Source organism: Peromyscus leucopus, chromosome 20 (assembly GCF_004664715.2).
Source record: "Peromyscus leucopus breed LL Stock chromosome 20, UCI_PerLeu_2.1, whole genome shotgun sequence".
NCBI classification, from domain to species: Eukaryota; Metazoa; Chordata; class Mammalia; order Rodentia; family Cricetidae; genus Peromyscus; species Peromyscus leucopus.
The window spans coordinates 42,563,419-42,584,089 of record NC_051080.1 but is presented as its reverse complement, the minus strand read 5'-3'; the positions used below and the strand labels follow the sequence as shown (position 1 = coordinate 42,584,089).

The following is a 20,671-nucleotide window of genomic DNA, read 5'->3' as shown; positions in this document are numbered from 1 at the left end:
GAATATCTCTTCCCTATATTCATGCTTGGTGCCTAGGGAGGCCAAAAGAAGGTGTCAGATCCCATAAAGCTGAAGTCACAGATGGTTGTAAAGCTACCATGTGGGTGTTGGGTATTAAACTTGGGTCCTCTGGAAGAGCAGCCAATTTTCTTAACCACTGAGCCATCACTCCAGCCCCTGTAAATAATTTTTAAAATAGTTTTGCTTAGATTAAATCCTTTCTACTACATTCTCTCAGATTGTCCTCCTTTGAGCTTGATTACGTAGAAGGGTGTGCAACACAGTCTCTGCTGTTTTGTAGTTTTAATCCTTCTGTGTTTTCTGTGATGTTGAAAACTCTCTCTTTTAGATAAGTGTAGGCAGAAGTTTCTGTCCTTGAAGCCGCTCCAAAGTAACCACACAGAGGCTTAATAGTAATTATAACTGCTCAGCCAATAGCTCAGGCTTGTTATTAGCTAACTCTTACATTTACGTTTGGTACCTTTTCTTAGTACAGCATGTCCATTTTGCTTCTCTGCATCTGCTTGATACTCTTCTGACTCCACCCTTCTTCCCAGCATTCTGTTTGACTCTCCCCCAACCTTATCCTGTTCAGCTGTTGGTAAATCACCTTCTTTAATAAACCAATCATAGCAGCATATATTTACACAGTGTAAAGGAATATTCCACAGATAAGATATTTTATATACCAGTGTATGTAGCATATCTTTAACAATCACTAATTGTAATAGAGTTCATTGTTTGCTTCTAAGTTTTTCTGTAAATGACTTGGGTGTGAACACAGCTTATTCATCTCTGTAAGATTTAAACTGTCAGTTCAGAAATACTCTAAATTGTTAATGATATTGATTGAATATATGCTGTTTGTATAAGTATTTTTTTTCTCAAGAACGGTACAAACAACATGAAAGAAAAAATATGCCATTTGACTTCATTGAAATATACATAATTTTGAAGCTGAGCATTAATAGTGAGTGAAAAATCCTTTAGAACCATTATATTTAAAATGTTTTTGTTAAAGGAAACTAACTCCATTTGTTTCTAATATTAAGTAGTAAATGCTTTGCCAAAATGAAGCATTATTTTTGTTGGGGATCACTCAAAACACTTGGGCCTCCTCTGGCTTGTAATCTTGTTAAATTTTCATCCATGAAGTAAAACCTAATTATACGCAGTTGCTGGGCTTTAGCTACAGACGATTCAATGTAAATAGAAGTTAAGTCATTAAATTTATTTATTGAAACATGAAATGTTGAGAATACTTTATATTAGGATTAAGAAAAAAACTTTCTTTCAATGAACCATAATTGTTTCTCTTCAGTCCCTACGTGGTGAAGTACTATGGCAGCTACTTCAAGAACACAGACCTGTGGATCGTCATGGAGTACTGTGGAGCTGGCTCTGTCTCGGACATCATTCGGTTACGGAACAAGACGGTCAGTGTTCAACCGTCTCCCTCCCCGATCTCATCCAAAGGTTCCACTTTAGAATCTGACTAGTATTTCGTTACAAAGAAAACAGTAGTGGGAAAAAAGGAGGTTGAGACTAGGCATGCATCTTTCTAAGGCAGGTTGAGTCACCTGGTGACCTCTCAGGGACTGGGGAACTGCCAGTCCTTTGAGAGTCAGCATGTTTATGCATAGTAATCTAAGTTCAGTAAATGATGCTGGAATTCTATCTAAACTTCATAACATTCATTACATTTCCTCATCTTAATTTTTCTGTATTACCATTTTTAGCTGGTAATAGATGAAGTTACATTTCTGAATTTTTGAAAATAATTGAAATTTTTTTATTTTTCAAATGTCCAACAGGTATGTGGAAATGAAAGTGCTAGATTTCACACACACACACACACACACACACACACACACACACTCGCGTGTAGTGAATTTACTGAAGTGTACTACTTAATAAAACCTAACAACCAAGGCTCAGTGATCTTTTAATGTGGGTGGCTAAGAAGAATTATCAATGAAATGGTTTGTAATTCTGTAGAACAGTACGTTAGTTTCTATATGAAGTTACTATGTGCTGTCAAACATGTCTTGGTAAAATAAATTCAGAAAAAGTACATAACTACTTGAATCAATTTGTGGTTAACCAGAGTCATTTTAACGTTCTGATTGGTGAAATACTTGGACGTTTATTCTAATATTTTTCTGTGGAGAAAATAAATAGGATTTCTTTAAAAGGAAGTGAAACAGAGGTTTAAATAATCCTTGTTTTGACAGAGGATTAAATCATCTGTGACATTTTAATTAAGTATCTTAGAATTTCTATTGTTCTTAAATAGCATTTATGTAAATCAGATGATTTTTGAGTGGCAGAATAATTAAAATAATTACACCCTAGTTAGAGGAGTGTTAGAAAGTCATTTCAGGGCTAACCTCACTCCATTTGGTTTTTAAAATGATCAAATAAGAGATGGAGTAGAAGCATATGAAATAGAAAAATTTAAACATCTATTTTCATGGTTTTAAAGTATTAATTTTACTATTTTGAGTATAGAGTAGGTAGTTGATTCAAGAAGTTTCTTCCTTGTACCAATCATTATGAGCAGACAGACATGGATATGACCACAATCTTGAAGAAATAATTGGCTCCACCACTTAGCCTCTGAGGGGTTCTGCCCCTTCATATCCTTTGTAAGGAGTCAGTCCCCTGGCATGTTGGGACCCTGCATTAGGAACAGCCTAGTCACTATTTTCACAGAGTAGTTAACATCTCTTCATGAAAAAGACTAGAATGGTACAGGAGATAGGTGTGGCCTGTGGGGGTTGCCTGTGCTTCTTGCCTCGTTTGGCAGTTTGTGTCAGTTTTCAAGAGCATTAGTAGACTTGCTGTCTGGTACAAGGCCATCCCCCCATTTATTATCTAAAAAGACTAACATTGTTTGGGGACTAGTAATAGAAGGATGTGTTTCATTTCTTTTTGGGGTTTTGGGAATTGAACCTAGGCCCCCATGAGATTCACTCTAGTAGTTGTTTTCATGGTCATAAAACAGTGCTTTTCATAGTCACTTTAGGATTTACGTGCTCTGTTGTTTTTGTTATACGCTTTTTTGTTTAATTCTGTGTGCACATCATCTATCTATCATCTGTCTATCTGTCTGTCTATTACCTATCTGTCTGTCTGTCTATCTATCTATCTATCTATTTATCTTCTATCTATCTATCTATCTATCTATCTATCTATCTATCTATCTATCATCTATCTATCCATCCACACATATATCTATCAGTACATAAACACTTGGCATTTTTATTTACATTGGCAATGCTTATAATTATCCATGAAGTTTTGCTTTAATTGCTTTTTATTTCTCTCCACATTTCCCAGTTGCATGCAGAACATCAACTGTTTTTAAACGTGTAAGATGGTGATTACAGTGATCCTGCATGCTATGTATGTTCTCCACCACTGCGCTGCACCCAGAGCCCTCTCTCAGGTTTTGTAAATCTTGATCGACAGTTTCTTTAGTATTGGAAGATGCCATCTCATGACTGTCTAGCTCCTTTGTCTCTTCTAGTAAGTTTTGCAGTTGTTTCTTTGAAGATAAACTGTTACTTTTTTTAGGATTTAACCTTTGGATTTCAGAAGCTTTGCTTTGATGTACCTAGAATAGGCTTTTAACATCTTTATAAGGTATTTGTGTCTTGTTTTGATGAGTCTCATATCTATAGTTTTTGGACTTTATCCCTAGAGTAGTAGTGGAACTCCCTCCTTTCTTTCTTCCTCTGTCTCACCCTGTTGTGAGGGATTCTGGGATCATTTCCTTTTTTCTCGATTTTCATCATTTTGGTCTGTGTCTGATTATCTTTGAAATAGTGTCTCTAATTCCAGCACTTGAGAGGCAGAAGCAGGCTGTATGAATTCTTGAACTCCTTGAGTTCAAGGCTAGCGTGGTTTGCAAACTGAATTCGAGGCCAGCCAGGGCTATGTAGTGAGAGTCTGTCTTTAAAAAAAATAGAGCCGAGGGATGTAACTTGGTAGAGTGCTTGACCAGCATGCATGAAGCCATCGGTTTAATCCTTGTAATAGCAACAGCAACAAAAATAAAAATAAAAATAAAAATAGATATGATTTGAATCTCTGAATATTGATGTCTTCTTCCACCAAAGGCTTTTTGCTTGATTCTGTCAGGTAGCAATTCTGGATCACATTAATCCAATCTGGATCAGAGATAATTTGAATCTGGCCTGCTTTAATAGGATGTAGAGCATAGTTGGTCTTTCTTGTCAGACTTTCTTTGGACCTCCAGCCCACAAATAATGCATGGAACCTTATTATTAATTATGAAAGCTTGGCCTTTAGCTTAGGCTTGTTCCCCTAGCTCTTATAACTTAAATGAACCTGTTTCTGTTACTCCTACAAGGTTCTTTACCTCTCCTCCGTTCTGTATATCTGACTTACTGGCATCTCCTGTGCATCTAGATTCATCTTCAGTTCTCTCTCCCTGGAAGTCCCGCCTATTCTCTTCTGTCTAGCTATTGGCCAGTCAGCTCTTTATTAAACCAATCAGAAGTTGCCTTTCACACAGTGTAATCAAATATCCTGATATTGTAGGGCTAAATGACTCCTTGGAAAGTCCTAATGTTGATCCTCCTCATTCAGAATTTGTTCTTTGTTTTGGCCTCTTGGACTTTATTCCTTAATTTATAGGTATCTTTTGAGAAAAGCCACCTTTGTTCAGCTTATATCTCTAGTTTTCTTTCCTCATTTTTGGCTCAGAAAGAAGATGGTGCTTCTGTGTCATAGAATATCATTTTAAGATGTGTTATATTTGTTTATTGTTTATGCTGTGGAGCATTTGCTTTAATGATGCAAAGATGTTACATTCTTTTATGTTGCATTTGTTTAACTCTGTGAAGCTGTGTTACTTTACCTGTCTAAAACACTTGATTGGTCTAATAAAGAGCTGAACCGCCAATAGCAAGGCAGGAGTAAGGGTAGGGGGAGCTGTCAGGCAAAGAGGATAAAATAGGAGGAGAAATCTGAGAAGAAAGGATCTAGGAGTGAGAGGAGGAGGGGAGGACTCCAAGTGCCAGGCACCCAGCCACACAGCAAGCCATGGAGTAAGAAGTGCAGAAAGGTATACAGGATAAAGATAGAAGCCCAGAGGCAAAAGGTAGACTGGATAATTAAGAAAAGCTGACTAGAAATAAGCTAAGTTAAGGCTGGGCATTTATAAGTAATAATAAGTCTCCATGTGTTTATTTGGGTGTTGGGTGGTGGGGCCCCCAAAGAGCCAAAAGAGTAAAACAGCAACAGTAACTTTAACAACTACACTTCTCTACTTGACTGGTCACACACAGCCTTGTCCTGGTCACACACAGCCTTGTCCTGGTCACACACAGCCTCCTTGTCCAGGTGGTTAGCTCTTTCAGTAGCTGAATGCTGTGGAGCATCTGGCACATTGTTGGCACAGCAGAGCCCTTTCCTACTGGCTCCTCCGGGTTTGCGCTAGCAGCCTCTAACTTAGCTGCTGTTCATTCTGTGTGTCATTTGGGGAAGGGATCCATTTTTTTTTCTTGTGTAGAAATCTATTTCTCATGAGACAAATACGTATCCTTTCCATTTGACTACTAAACCTACTCTGCCAAAACCGAATTCGCGTGGCTCAGTAGTCAGTCTCTCTGTTCTAGTTAATCTATAGACTAGACTATTTTTGTAGTAAAAACAAACTTTTAAATCTGTGGCACACTTGATACTGGGGATACAATTTCCCTTAATTCTCTTCTTTCCCCTTGATCTCCCACATGGTGTTAAGAGAAGTTGTCAAGTTCCACAAAAGGTCTTGATGTTTTTATATTTGGAATTGTATTTAACTTATAATTTGGGTCAATTGACATTTCACTATTCATAGTTATAGAATGTCTTTATAGTCAGTTCTCAGAAGAATAACTTCTCTGCTCATGTCTTTCAATGCCCTTCTAGGCTGTTTTGAAAAAACCTGTACATTTTAAACTGCTTTGTTTCTAGGGGCTTTGCCATCTCTGTCCCCCACTGTCATGAATGGTGCTTTTTTTCTGCTTCTACTTTTTTGTTGGTTACATAATAATCTTTGCATATTATTATTATTCATGATTGCATACTCACTCCACTTTGCATTTGTTCTATCATTGAGCCTGTTGCTTGATTTTCACCAATTATTTGTTTATTTACTTTCTACCAGATACCCTTCTTGTAATTGAACTAATAAGGTCCTGTTTGATTCTTTGTATTGGTTCTTGTCCAAAGCACTAGTCCTTCTTTTTTTAATCTTTTCTTTTTTAAAAAAATTTTATTGTATGTATTTTTGTTTTCATCATACATTTTATACACACACACACACACACATATATATATAACATTTTGTTATATACATATTTTTATATACATATATATGTATATAAAATGTATACACACATGTTATGTGATCCCATGAGAGTCTGTTAAAGATGAACAAGAATTTATTAAGATATCAAATGGGGATAATACACTCATGGATACAGAACAAAGTAAACTGCAGTCATTGTCCTCCGTTCTGTCCAGGGGTAAAGGGAACCAACTGTCCGGTCTCTGATTACCCAAGAGAGAGCCAGCGCACCCCCTCCTCAGTTTTAACTGGTCACATACCCAGAGAGGGCCATGCCCATCAGGCCAGATAACCAAAAGGTCATTGGCTGAACGGAATGAATTTCCATAACACTTCCCCTATTTTGTCTAAATAAATGGGTTCTAACACATAGCTATATACAATAAGAACAATTGTCAAGTATAGTTCAGAATAAAGAAAGGACAATAGCATAAACAAAAATGGAATTACAATCAACAAGAACATCAAGCAAGAAACACATACTAAATATCCAGGCCCAAGGTAATTGGCAAGTTACAGAGATTACTCCAATAGCTGTCCTATCCTGAAAAATCTAAATCTTGAACCTGATATGCTCTTAGCTAAAATATGAGAGGATTCTAACTGCAACTATCTAGTCTTTAACCCCATCAAAGACCTAAGATGGAAAATAACATTATCTGAGTAAACGGGAAGTGCAAACAAGCAACTTCTGAAAAATACAAGAAATGACAGAGACAGTTGGCTGCTTCAACAGTCACCCAATGTTTCTCTGCAACGTTGGGGCATCCACTATTGGCTACAGACCTAGAATATCTAACAGACCTCTTTCAGAAGCAGGAAAATTTGAAAAATTGTACTATTCTGTCTTGGCAATGTTCAGCAGTTGCTTTTCCTTGTGTCCTACTTGTCTGGATTAGACAACATGCTTACTGTCAGCAGTTGAGGCAAGGGCAGTTCTTTGCTCAACAGGCCATTTTTGCCAAGAAGAAAACTCCATATGGAGTGTCTTCGATGCCCATCATCTTGTCGGGAGTAGATCAGTGCTGCCAGAAGCAACCATGTCTCCTGTCAACAGAATTCTAAGTTACTAAACATTTAAATGTCATATTCTCTGGATCTTTGAAGTGTTTGAAGATTACCTATCCATCTGAAATATATCTGAATATCTGATAGAAATATATATAAATATATCTACAAAACCTAACATGGCTATAAGTTTGACAAGCATGGATGACTATCAACTTGTAATTCTTAATAATTTATGTAGCTTAAAGACTAAAGCTTCACATTATAAAAATAAACAATCTTTAAACAGATGTACAGTATAAGGACAATGACCTCAAATTTGATAATATACAAAAATATCTTAATCAGACATAGAAATGTATAGTGCAATATGAAAAAAACCTTAATTTGTATCAATATACAAAATATCCTAAACAGAAGTAGAACATACATACAGTATGACAAATAAAATTTTACATTTGTATCAATATGCAGAAATATTTTAAACAGAAGTAGGAACATATGTACAATATGACAAATATGGTTTTGAATTTGTATCAGTATACAAATAATTTTAAACAGGAATACAAAAATAATTTTATGTTTGTATTAATATACAAGAATCCATACTAATGCAAATTATGTAAAACTGATAGTTGTTAATTTAGTTTACAAGTGGGTACAATAATCTACTTTATTTCCTATCCTACCTATCCCCCTTTTTTCTATTCCAAATGAGATTCCTGATCTAACTTTATTCTTCTGCCCCCAACCCTATAACAGCTTATAACCAACTCCTAGCAGATGACGATTATTGAAAACTATGAGAAAACAAAAACCTGTTGGGAGAGGGGGTGTCATTTTCTTAGAATTGTTTCCTGCTGTTTGGGGGCGATGGTATCTCTGTGGGATCCTGTACAAAACTAGAACAATGGTTAAGTCTCGTGAGGACTAGCTGTAACAGTTGTAGCCAGTCTCAGAGTAAAGTAAAGCTTACCTGAAGTTCTGGCTAGAGGTGTACAATGGTGGACCATCTCAGCTAGCCACCTTGGAACTGTCCTGAGCAGTTTGCTGTCCAAAGCTGATCTTTAAGTGATGTTTAACGGTTCAGTGGCATCATCATGAACCAGGTAGAATTGTTGTTGTGGGGCCCCATCTTCCTTCTGGAGACTTCAGAGTGATATCTGTTTGGAAAATTTTTGTTCCCTGTGGAAAACTTAAACATTATTAATATCGAGACAGAAAGTGTAAATTTTAAGATAGTAATATATCTAAAGAAAGGTTCTAAAGAATCAAAAAGAAGTATGAGGAGAAAGAGATTTATAACAACAATAGTCCCTATATTTTGGTTTTCTTCTGTCCCACACCAGGTGGCTCTTCTGATATGAGACAGAAACTCTAAATTTGTCTTTTAACAATATGCTTGGATTTAGAAAAGGAGAAAGCCATGCTCCAACTCTAAAGCCAGCTGTAATTTTTAATTGAGTTGGGACTATAAGTTTTCTGAGAAGTAAAGAGATATTAATGTTTAGGTAGTGAGATTTTACACTGTAGATAATATTGGTACCATTAGTCAGATTTTTCTTTGCTTGATAGTTTTTTTTCTGAATAGCTTTTCCTTCTTCCTTAGACATCTAAATGTCCAAGGTCTTTTGACTTCTTGAAAATGGGTATTTCTGTTTTCCTGTAAAGACTTGTAGAATTGTCACATTGGTGGATGAGCTATCTCTTCTCCTTATTAAGAGGCCTTTCCTGTTCAAATAGAACCTATAATTAATTTTGATGGTATCCATAGCTTTTCTTCTCCCATGGAAACAAAAGCGAAACCCCTTCTCTAATGTAGCATGGTTTTCATTCTGAGGTCAACACATCTTTGAAGTAAACAGGTTAATTTCACTCAGTAGTTTTTTTCTATTATCCAATGTTTTTCTGCTGCTGTTGTTCCTTTTCTCATTAGCGTTAAGAAAATTCAAGGTTAATAATGCATTATGTAATTTATCTCTGGGGGTCTTAGTTAATATGCTTTATATTATAATATGCAAAAAACTGTTTCATTTTACTAGACATTTGTGCTGGAGCATTGTCAGTCTTAATTTGTACAGGTGTACCCATGATGGCCATGACTTCTAATAGGTGTGTAATTGCAGAATCAGCCTTTTCAGAACTCAGAGCAAGTGCCCATTGAACCCTGCAAAATGTATCTATTGTATGGTGTATTTTAATTTTCCAAATTCTGCAAAATGAAACACATCCATTTGCCAAATTTCATTTCTTTGTATACCTTTAGAGTTACTTCTTGCAGGTAATGGAGTTTGGTTATAGAAGGAACAAGTAGGACTTTTTTCAGTTTCCTTGGCTTGTTGCCAAGTGATGGAAAAATCCTTTTTCAAATTTTTGCTATTGACGTGGTATTTTCTTTTTTATGAAATTCTGAGGCCTCCAGCACATTTCTTATTAATAACTGATCAATTTCATGATTACCTTGTGCTAGAGGGCCTGGCAGACCTATAAGGAATGGGTCTGATGTGTAAAATATATATATATGAATGAGACGATTCCTATTTCTGACTGTTTCCTGCAGTTGTATAAATAACAAAGTTAATTCTGTTTTACCAGGAATAAACTCAGTGGTTTTAATATATAAAACAACTCTTGCAGCATTTTGAGAATCAGTAGCTATATTGAGAGGTTCTGTAACGTCCATTAGTACCATAAGAATGGCATACAATTCTGACTTTGTACAGAATCATAAGGGCTTTGAGCCATTTTACTTAAATCTCCTGATTTATGTCCTGCCTTTCCTGATTTATTTACATCAGTATAGAATGTAGAGACTCCAGAGATTGGTGTTCTCCATATAATGTGAGGAAGTACCCAACTGTTTTTTTTTTTTTTTTGTGAATTTAAGTCTCTTGCTTTTGGGATAACTGTTGTAATATCACCCCCAAAATTACTGCAGGCTCTTTGCCAATATTCATTTTCTGTCCATAAAGAGGACATTTCCTCATTAGTTAAAGGTACTATGATTTCTGCTGGGTCCTTTCCTGTCAATTGATGAAGTCTTAATTTTCCTTTGAAAATCAAATCAGAAATCTTTCCCACAATGTCTTTAATTTGTTACTCTGTTTATGTGATAGAAATATCCCTTCCAATATAGTATCTTCCCTCCACAATAAAAGCCCTGTAGGGGAATACATAGAGGGTAATGTGATCAGAATGTAGTTAAGCTCTAGATCTGCACAATCCACATGTGCCTCCTGTAATTTCTTTTCCACCAAAGCCAATTTTCTCTTAGCTTCAGTAGCTAATTCTCTTGGACTATTTTAAGTACTTGTCACCATCCAGGGTTTTGAACAAATTACTCAATCAGTTTTTATCTCAGTAGTGGACTGTAAATTGAAAAATGTCACCTAGCAATTTTTGAAACTCATTAAGAGTCCAAAATTGATTTCTTCTGATTTGTACATTTTTAGGTTAAATTTTTTGTAGACCTATTTTTATTTATATTCTAAGTAATTCATAGAATCTCCTCTTTGTATTTTTTCAGGAGCAGTTTGTAATCCCCAGTGAGGCAAAACTTTATTTCCTTGAACATTTTTTCTAAAGTATCTACCTTTGAATCAGCTAATAAAATATGATTCATTTATGGTAAATTATAGATTGTGGAAATTGTAAATGAATTATTTACAACTGTCTTTGCACAAAGTATTGGCACAGGGTGGGGCTATTTAACATTCCCTGTGGGAGAACCTTCCTTTGATATCTCTTAAGTAGACACTGTGAAGGCAAATTTTTCTTTATCCTTTCTTGTAAAGGTATAGTGAAGAAAAAAATTGTAGATGTAACCAACCGTCTTATTAAATAAGAAACACAGAGCCAATGCAAAGATGAAAGCCCAAGAGGTCAGAGCTAAGAGCCTTACCCTTCACTTCTGCAGCTATCCTCTTCAGCCAAGAGACTTACTTCCTGTGTGTTTGTCTTTATATAGACTTTCTGTTCCGCCTTCTCATTGGTTGTAAACCCAACCACATTACTGCCTCGTCACTGCCGGTCTGTACAGACCTCCAGGTCTTCTATGGTTGGTATTGAGATTAAAGGCATGTGTCTCCATGCTGGCTATATCCTTGACCACACAGAGATCTACCTAGCTCTGCCTACCAAGTGCTGGGATAAAAGGCGTGCACCACCACCGCCCAGTTTCTGCTATGGTTTGCTAATAGCTCTTACCCCCAGGCAACTTTATTTATTAACATACAAATAAAATCACATTTCAGTACAAATAAAATATCACCATAAAAAATCTTTTTAAGTCAATAACTGTAATAGGCTATTCTATAGATAACATAGAAGGCAAAGGTATTCCAGACTATAGAGAGCCCATCAGCTGAATTACTTTACTTATGGCTCTTATATCTATCAGCATTCTTTGTTTCCCAGATTTCTTTTTAATAACAAATAGAGGAGAATTCCAAAGGCTGGTAGATTCTTGAATAGATCAAGCATTTAGTTGCTCCTGAACCAGCTGTTCTAAGGCCTGCAGTTCCTCTGAGGTCATAGGCTACTGCCCAACACAGACAGGTTTATCTTTTAACCATTTTAAAGGTGAGGCTGTTGGTACCTTGGAGAGATCAGCAGTTGTTGTGCCCTGCTTTTGTACAAACTGAATGTTCAGTGACTACTTATAATATTCTTCCCAGAAACATGAATTGGTTTATGATCCGCTTCTGAGATTGGAGGAATATTAATAATCTGGGTATTCCATTGCTGTAACAGATCACGACCCTATAGATTCACTGCTCTATTAGCCACTATGGCCTCAACTTTCCTCTCTGCCTTTCTAGCCCTATGTATTGAAGCCATCTCATGCTTCGTTTTACCTGAGATAGGGTTCCAATCCCCAAGAACTGAACATATCTACCTCCTGGAGAGGCCAATTTGGATGCCATGATTCTGGTGTAATTATAGTCACATCCACCCCTATGTCCAGCAAGCCCTCAATTGTAATGTTACTTATTTGTACTCTTAGCTTTGGTATGATCATTTATAGAAATTGCCAAAGTATTCATTTTATGGTTCCCCCTGGAATTTTTGATTCATCTCCCAAAGCTATTCTATCATCCAGAGCAGTATGGTTTTTACAATAGGCACTGGATTCTCTAATTGTTCTGGGGAGGAGTTTCCTCCACAGTGACTGGGAATGACTGGACCACAATCGACTTGGGGACCTGTGAAAAGCTCCCCCAAGGATGATAAAAGATTGCCTTGTTTGTCTGTTGTTGACCAGCATTCACTGGTTCAGTGTCGGCCTTTGCCTCATCTACATAATCCAGGTTGGGGCCTTCTGTTTTGATCATTCCTAGAAGAAACATTATTTCTAGGAATGCCTTGGATACAATTTCTCTTTAGATGGCCTTGTTTACCACAATTAAAACATTTGACACTTTGATGTCTCTTCAGGCCTTTGTAAATCATCTCTCCTATCCAAGCCTCATCACTATAATTATGAGACTCAATATTGACTGTATGTTGGATTCATTCTTCTATGGTGTCAATCTGACCTTTAAGGGTGCAATTATCTTTTTGCATTCTAAATTAGCATTTTCAAAAGCCAAAGATTCAACTAGTACTCATCTAACTTCTTGATCTGATATTATATTATTTACAGCTTTAGTCAGTCTTTGGAAAAAGTCAGTGAAGGGTTCTTTTGAGCCTTGTATGACTTTAGTAAATGGCTCAGTTCTTTTCCTGATTCTTAATTTTGATCCCAAGCATTCAAGGCTGCCATACAGCCTAGGAACAAGGTATACTCATCAAAGGTAGCCTGATTATTTACATCAGCATAATGGCCCTCTCCAAGAATTTGATTTTGGGAAATCTCAAAACCTCTGATCTTACCTTGTTGTTCAAGGGCCTTAGCTTCTTCTTTCAATGAGCTTTTCCATTGTACCTGAGGACCATATTCTAATAGTACAGAGACTAATTGATTCTAGTCATTTGGAGTGATTCTATTCCTAGAGAACCACATATTCAGCATCTGCTTCATATATGCTGAATGCATACCATAGGAAACTCTTGCTTCCTAATCTTTTAAATCTCTCATATATGTAGATTTCCATTTGCAATCTGCATATCCTTTGGGATAATTGTTATTTGCTGGCCTTTCACAAATAGTAACAAGATAAATCATAGCAGGTGTGCTGACCACCCTAGTAGCTCACCTCTAACTCTGTAAGATACGGGTGTGGTTAATTCCCCTCTATCTTATTTCGTCTGTGCCTTAATGCTCTTTTGACCAGTTTTAACAAGTTCTTCTAAGGCTTAAAATCTATTTGTAACTGCCTTCTGTAGGTCTCAACCTCCTGAACAGTGAACGCTTCCAAAGCCTTCATTAAATCAGTCAGTTTCTTGTTCTCATGATTCATATATAATTCCAAAGATTTTATCGTATTCACCAAGGCTACTGTGTCATCCTTAGAGATTGTCTGTATGGCATGCTTATTACCTTCCAGACCAATGTTCCGTCTGCCAGTTATCTTAGCCATCCTCCACGGAGTGGGTGTTGCCTGCTCGTTTCTCATTACCACTTTGCAAAGTCTGCTTCATTTCAGTCAATTTCTCATCTTCGGCACTGTTATTGAACCATTTTTAAAGGATATGATATGAATTGCCAGACTAATAGCAATTATAGCTAAAAATGTGTATATCCCAACTAGGTTGTTTATCTCTTCTAGCATGCCATCCATAACAGAAATAAGCAGGTGTCTAATTCCCTGCATTGTGGTGTTACCTGCCATTGACTTGGAAGAAGTTTACAAATTTGTAAAACAAAACAAAACAAAAACAGCTTATTTACTTATTTAATTGTTTATCAGTTTTTTTTTTTTTTTAATTTTCCGGAGCTGAGGACCGAACCCAGGGCCTTGTGCTTGCTAGGCAAGCGCTCTACCACTGAGCTAAATCCCCAACCCCTAATGTTTATTTATCAGTTTAAAGTTTAAAGTTATCAGGTAATTTACCTCAGCTAAAATGCTTAGAAGATTTCCCTAGGTGTAAAGCTCTTAATTAACCAGGCAGATTTGGATGGCTGGTTTGTGCAAGGATTTTAGGTTGTAATAACGATGTTTGGCCAGCAGGTGTCCCAGGTATGACACCAGAGCAAGTTCTGGGACACTGTAGCCTGGCTCTGGCTTGGCGCTCCCAAAGTCGACTGACCTGTGAGTTCTAAGCAAAACTTAACAGGAACTACACTGGACGGATTTGGTTAGAGAAAGCAGCGGAAAATTCTTAGCCTCTGACCCCGTGCTGAAGCGGGGCAGAATCTATATGAGGGAGGGGGCATGTGAAAATGGCAGGCTCAAGCAGAGCTGGACTGCATGGGCCGGCTGTGGAGCACATACACAGGATGGACCTGGGCTGAGGGTTCGGGGTGACATGGATGCCCTAAGTCAGCCTGCTAGAGGTGCTGTTCCAAATTAGGAGCAGGGATGTAAACCATCCGTGCAGGCTTAGCCGAGCTGGGAGCACAGACCAACTGCAGGGCGGGGTAGGCAGCTTTTCCACAGCCTCCGTGGGCGGGGCAGGTGCTGACACTAGCGAGCTATTCTGCATGGAAGGTGGGCGCTCCGAAGGCTGTGGGGTGGATTGGGGCTGGACACATGCTTCAGCACCTGTGCTCGCCTAGCAGAGCCAGTCGGGGCTGCTTGCCTGGCATACGGGCTCTCGGGGGCTCAGGGCGGACAGGCGCTCGCTCTCAGGGTAGGCGTGAGGGGGACTGAGGCTACAGCGGACTAGCCATGGGCCATCAGGCTGAGTTCACGTTGGGTGCCACTTGTTATGGGATCCCATGAGAGTCTGTTAAAGATATCAAGAATCTATTAAGTTATCAAATGGGGATAATACACTCCCAGATACAGAACAAAGTAAACCGCTGCCATTGTCCTCCGATGTGCCAGGGGTGAAGGGAACCAACTCACTGGTCTCCGATTACCCAAGTGAGAGCCAGCCAGCATGCTCCTTGCTCAGTTTTAACTGGTCACATACCCAGAAAGGGCCACGCCCATTGGGCCAGATAGCCCAAAGGTCATTGGCTGAACAGAATGAATTCCCACAACATGTATATGAGTATTTGCCTGCGTGTATGTATGTATACTATGTGTGAAGAGGTCAGAAGGTGATGTCAGATCCCCTGAGACTATAGTTAGAGAAGGTTGTGAGCAGCAGCATGGGTGCTGAGAACTGGATCCAGGTCCTCTGCAAGAGCAGCCAGTGCTCTTCACTGTTGAGCCATCCCTCTGGCCTTTTTCTCTCAATCTGTTAAATAATTTTAAAAGTTTTAATCTTGACCCAAGAAAGCCTTGGATTTGCTGTGAGTGTGTATTTCATAGATACTGGTTTATTCAGTCGGCCCTGTCATGCATGTTTGTCTGTTATGCCTTTGAAATGGCTTTTCCTATGTTTATATTCACAAAAATGAATTAATATATAACATGTGGATATAAAACTTCATTACAGCTTAAGCTTTATAAATCTGAAAACTAATCTGAGAACTAAAATTCAATGCATGTTCATTGAATTTGCTATTTCTGTGATTATCTTAGAAGTGTGAATAAAAACAGTAAAGTATGTGTTGAGAAGCAGGTCATATTGGTGCTCATGTGACTCACAGATGAGTGCTCTTACACAGCTTTGGTGTATTCTGATTTAAACGATGTTCACTTGATTGTTTCGTACTAAAAATTACAGCCATTTTAATAGTAGTCTTACTCAGGAATTTTTAGGTAAGCCCCTCTATTAGAAGTTTCTTCACCTGGACTGACTTCACAGATAGCAAGTCTAGTATAAAGAAGAAACATGTAAATGTGTAACAGTAATAATTAATAGAAGAAGAGGTCATGAATTTGAGAATTTGAGAGAGTGGGGGAGGGACACAGGAGGAGTTGGAGAGGGGTGGGTGGAAATGGTGTAAACACATATTCATGGGTGAGCTTCTCAAAACAATACTTTTTTCTTTAAAAAAGAGATTAGAACTAAGCGATTGTTTAGCAAGTTGACAGTAGAGCTTGTGGTTTTTGTTGTTGCTTGTTTGTCCAGCAGTGACTTGGGAGGCTCTAATGTGCTTCCTGGCATTGTGCTTAGTTTTGGAATTGAAGTTATTGATTTAAAAATTTGATCAAGCATTTCTTTGAAAGTCTGAAAATAAAACCACAAGAAAAAGCAAACCTAACTTAGGTTACATGCCTTCTAAGAAACGTTTAAGTTTGTGTTTATCTGGTCTGTGGAATAAGCACCGTTTATATCTTCCTCCCTCCTGTTTTACAACCTGTGCTGTTCAGTCATACGCCATGGAATACTGCCCTGTAAATAAGAGCAGGTTGGGGGCTGAGAATGAACTCATCTTCAGCCATTTGGTGTCTTCTGTTACCTTGTCTCCCCAAATTCCTGGCTTGGTGAATTTGCATACTTTTTGTCCACAAATTCCTAGCTTAAAACTCTATCTTTTCTTATTCTTATAGTTCAACCATGTGCAGGAAGCTGAGGCAGGAGAATTCTGAGCTACATAGCAGGACTGTCAACATCCAATCAACCAAACGGCAACAGAACATGATACTTTACTTGAAAATGACCTTTTTTCTTAAGCAGTTTGTACCTACACAGCAACCCATTGATTAACTGGATCGGATCTTCTAGAGCAGTGGTTCTCAACCTCCTGCTGCTCCGACCCTTCAGCTACACCTCGTGTGGTGCTGACCCAACCATAAAACTATTTTCGTTGCTACTTCATAATTGTTATTTTGCTACTTACTGTTATGAATTGTAATGTAATACCTGATATGCAGGATATCTGATGTGTGACCCCCAAAGGGGTTGCACCCCACAGGTTGAGACCTGCTGTGTCAGCATAGTTCTTGAAGGAGAACAGTGGATGACAGCTGTTGCAGCCTGACTGTCGTGTGCCTGTTCTGACTAGTAGGCAAGCTGAGTGTGTCTAACTTCCTCTCTGTGTGCCATCCTTTGCCTTCGTTGTTCTTCTTGGCCATCCTGATCAGTTTGCACGACATGTTTGACAGTTTGCTTGAAATACCTTTTTTAAAAATTAGGAGTTATCCGATTGTGAGCATAGATATTAACAAGAGTCTGCAAAACTTGACTTGCACTTTTTCTTTGGGAAATATACAAGAAAAGATCAAAGGATAGGATGAAGCTTGGTGCTAATTAGGTGTCTCCCTGTGATTATAATTGGGGGTGAGTTGTAAGGTGGGAGTTATCAGTTTAGTGTTGATCTTGACACAAAGCAGGCCAGAGTCACCAGATGGCAGTGAGTGTGCCTGGAAGTTAATGGTAGTGTGTAGCTGAAGTTTTCCTGTGTCCTGGCCTGCTGGCATTCGGGACAAATCTTTCCCAGTCGCGTCGCCCAAGTAAACACACAGAGACTTATATCACTTATAAACTGTACGGCCATGGCAGGCTCTTGCTATCTGTTCTTATAGCTTAAATTAACCCATTTCTATTAATCTGTAAGTTGCCACGTGGCTCATGGCTTACCAGTACCTTACATCATGCTTCTCCTCATGGCGTCTGGCAGCGTCTCCTGACTCAGCCTTCCACTTCCCAGCATTCTCTTCTCTCCTTCCCAGCATTCCTTCTTTCCACCTACACTATCCTTCCTGCCTGGCTACTGGCCAGTTAGCATTTTATTTATCAATCAATCATAGCAACACATATTCACAGCATACAGGACATCCCACAGCAGTAGTGACAGCCAGAACTCGGGTTAGAGTGACACTCCTGTGTTCTAGTGGGTGACACTTTTTGCCTGATTCTGTGGCATTACTGAAGTCACTGCTCAGTGTTATTTGAATCCTTTAGTTTGTAATTATGGGGGGGGGGAAATTTGTACATATGACTTAAATTCCAGAATTTTGAGGTTGGCTTTGTAAACACATCACACTTATTTAGTAATGGATTTTTTTAAAAAAATTTTGCTCAGTATTTTCATACTGTCTTTTAGTTTGGTGACTCTTCTCTCTAGTTAGCCCAGCTATTTTGTCATATACTTGGAAATCACATTTATTTAGTCTCTTTTCATGTTTGGGAGAAGAGTAGTTATGGATGCCTTCCCCAGGAATTTTAATATATTTCTCTAGGAAATATTTGAAGTCCCTAGAAGAGATACTCACATCCAGAAAGTCTTTAATAAATGTTTATTGAGTTGACAAGATTAATTGACTTCCTCCTGTGAATATAAAATAGCTACTCATCTATTTGATGTTATAAGGATAGATTGTAATTTGCATGGATGTTGCATTTTGGTATAATAATGGAAATTATTAAATATGACTATATATCAAAGAAAGTCCACCAAAAATGTGAAAAATGTGTCATGCTATTAACTTTGGTATATGTGAAACACCAGGGTGTGTTGTATTGGTTCTCTGACTGTTGTGGAAGTTATGTAGTATTTTTGGGTTTAACTCTTTGCTAAAAAATTTGTTAAAAAATGTCTACCTTGAAAGCTTTAATCTAGACCTCCTTTACCTCACAAATAAGAGCTGTGTTCTGTTGTTGTAAGTGCAACTTAATGTAAGCATTATTATTATTATTATTAATTTTTCATTTAAACAGTAATTTAACATATTTATGTAATTAATATTAGAAAGTTCCTTTCGAAGGAATTTAAAAATAACCAGTTATATCAAGTGCCATTTAGCATCTCTAAACATTTATGCATCTTAAACATTATATATTGCTGTGAAATTGAAGCTTTTTAAAGATGAGTTACAGTTTGGATTAGAGGTTTTCAAGATGATCCATATGTGATTATGAAGCTGTGCATTGATATGTGGAAGAAAGGCTGTATCTTAGAGGTTTATCCTGTGCTTGGAAACATTCTAAGAAGTTTCCCATGGTTATTCTCTCTGCTTTAAGCTCATTTTTGTTTTGGCTACTTATTTTCATTCAACCGTGTGTGTGTGTGTGTGTGTGTGTGTGTGTGTGTGTGTGTGTGTGTGTATGTATATATACGTGTATATATGTATATATACGTGTATATATGTATATATACGTGTATATATGTATATATACGTGGATATATACATATATATACATATATATATAATGATTGGAGACCATTAACATGATGAATTTAAGTTTTAATTTTTTTATGAACTAGATTGATGACCTGGGAAGATAACTAACTGGAAAGGAATTCAGCTTCTTCCTCATCTGTTAAGTTATTAATAATGTTTTATGGTACTTTGCAAGTCTGTCAATTAAATGGAATGCTTTGAACACATTTATTGGTAGAGGCTAGTACACCTCACTGGAAGTGTAAATGATACTAATAAATGTTTTTATATTCTTTACATCTTAGATGGTAATAAATCTAATGATAAGAGCAGTTCTGTAAAGAGTTAAGTGTTCTTAAAAAACAGAAAGGGAGAAATGTTTAGCCTGATATAGTTCAGAGAAAAACAGTTGCTTAGCAGATTTTCAAGAGAATAAATCATTCAGTCCATTCCACAGCACTCACTTTGTGGCTTATTTTGGTCGCTTTATCTCTAGCTTCTGAACAATACTTAGCAAGTAGGATGCTCAGTAAATACTTAAAGAATTGGAGACTTAAAGAATGAATGGATCAGATGAGGGGGGTAGACAGTAGCCTTGGAAAGGAAATAAGGGTATTAAAATTCTGTTTCTGTCTCTAAAGGCCGGTGTAGCCCCTAGCTCACCTAAGGAGAATGGTCTCAGCATCTGGTTTAGATGGATTTTCCTTTCTTATCAGTTCTTTAGGATCATTGCCATATACTTGATGATCTCTGTTACTGTTACCTCTGTTTTTGATGGAGATTTTCCTGCTTCTTTTCCCATGGTGACCAAAGCTGTGCGTGCCATCTTTGTGGTTTTCCAAAGTCTTCCGTTTGCTCCTCACTGTATCTGTTTCTCAAAATGTGTGGGTACTTTCTTGAGGAGTCTTTCTTGGAGCTTCTTGACTTCCTGTTCTAATGTAGACTCGTTGCCTTTTAGGTCTGCGGTTCAGCTGCAACCTTGGGCTTCCTTCCCCCTGGATTCCTGGGTCAGTGCCATCATTTTCTTACATATTTCCTGTTTTCCCCTTGCTTTTTTTTTTTAACCAAAATGTCTTCTTTATGCAATAAGAAGTTCATTATTTGAGTTCTCGCATATCTGAAACTATCTTTAATTTGGTTGGTGGTTAGCCTATGTAAATTTTAAATAAAAGATATTTTTCTCTTAAAATTGTGGGACTTCATCCCATTATCTTCTAGAATCTGGTATTGCTAATGTAATGTGGTGTCTGTCAGTGCC

General features: G+C 37.6%; 1 protein-coding gene across 3 annotated transcripts in view; it reads left to right on the top strand.

The window, feature by feature from the left end:
- Positions 1 to 20,671, top strand: part of Stk3 (serine/threonine kinase 3) — a 255,299-nt gene that overhangs the window by 38,547 nt on the left and 196,081 nt on the right. For 2 of the 3 annotated variants that reach the window (XM_028884473.2, XM_028884469.2), the window contains exon 4: positions 1,322 to 1,436. In XM_028884473.2, coding sequence (XP_028740306.1) covers positions 1,322 to 1,436 — 115 coding nt within the window. Of the gene's footprint in view, positions 1 to 1,321; positions 1,437 to 20,371; positions 20,421 to 20,671 lie in introns of all 3 variants that reach the window. The other variant, XM_028884472.2, reaches the window with a different exon arrangement.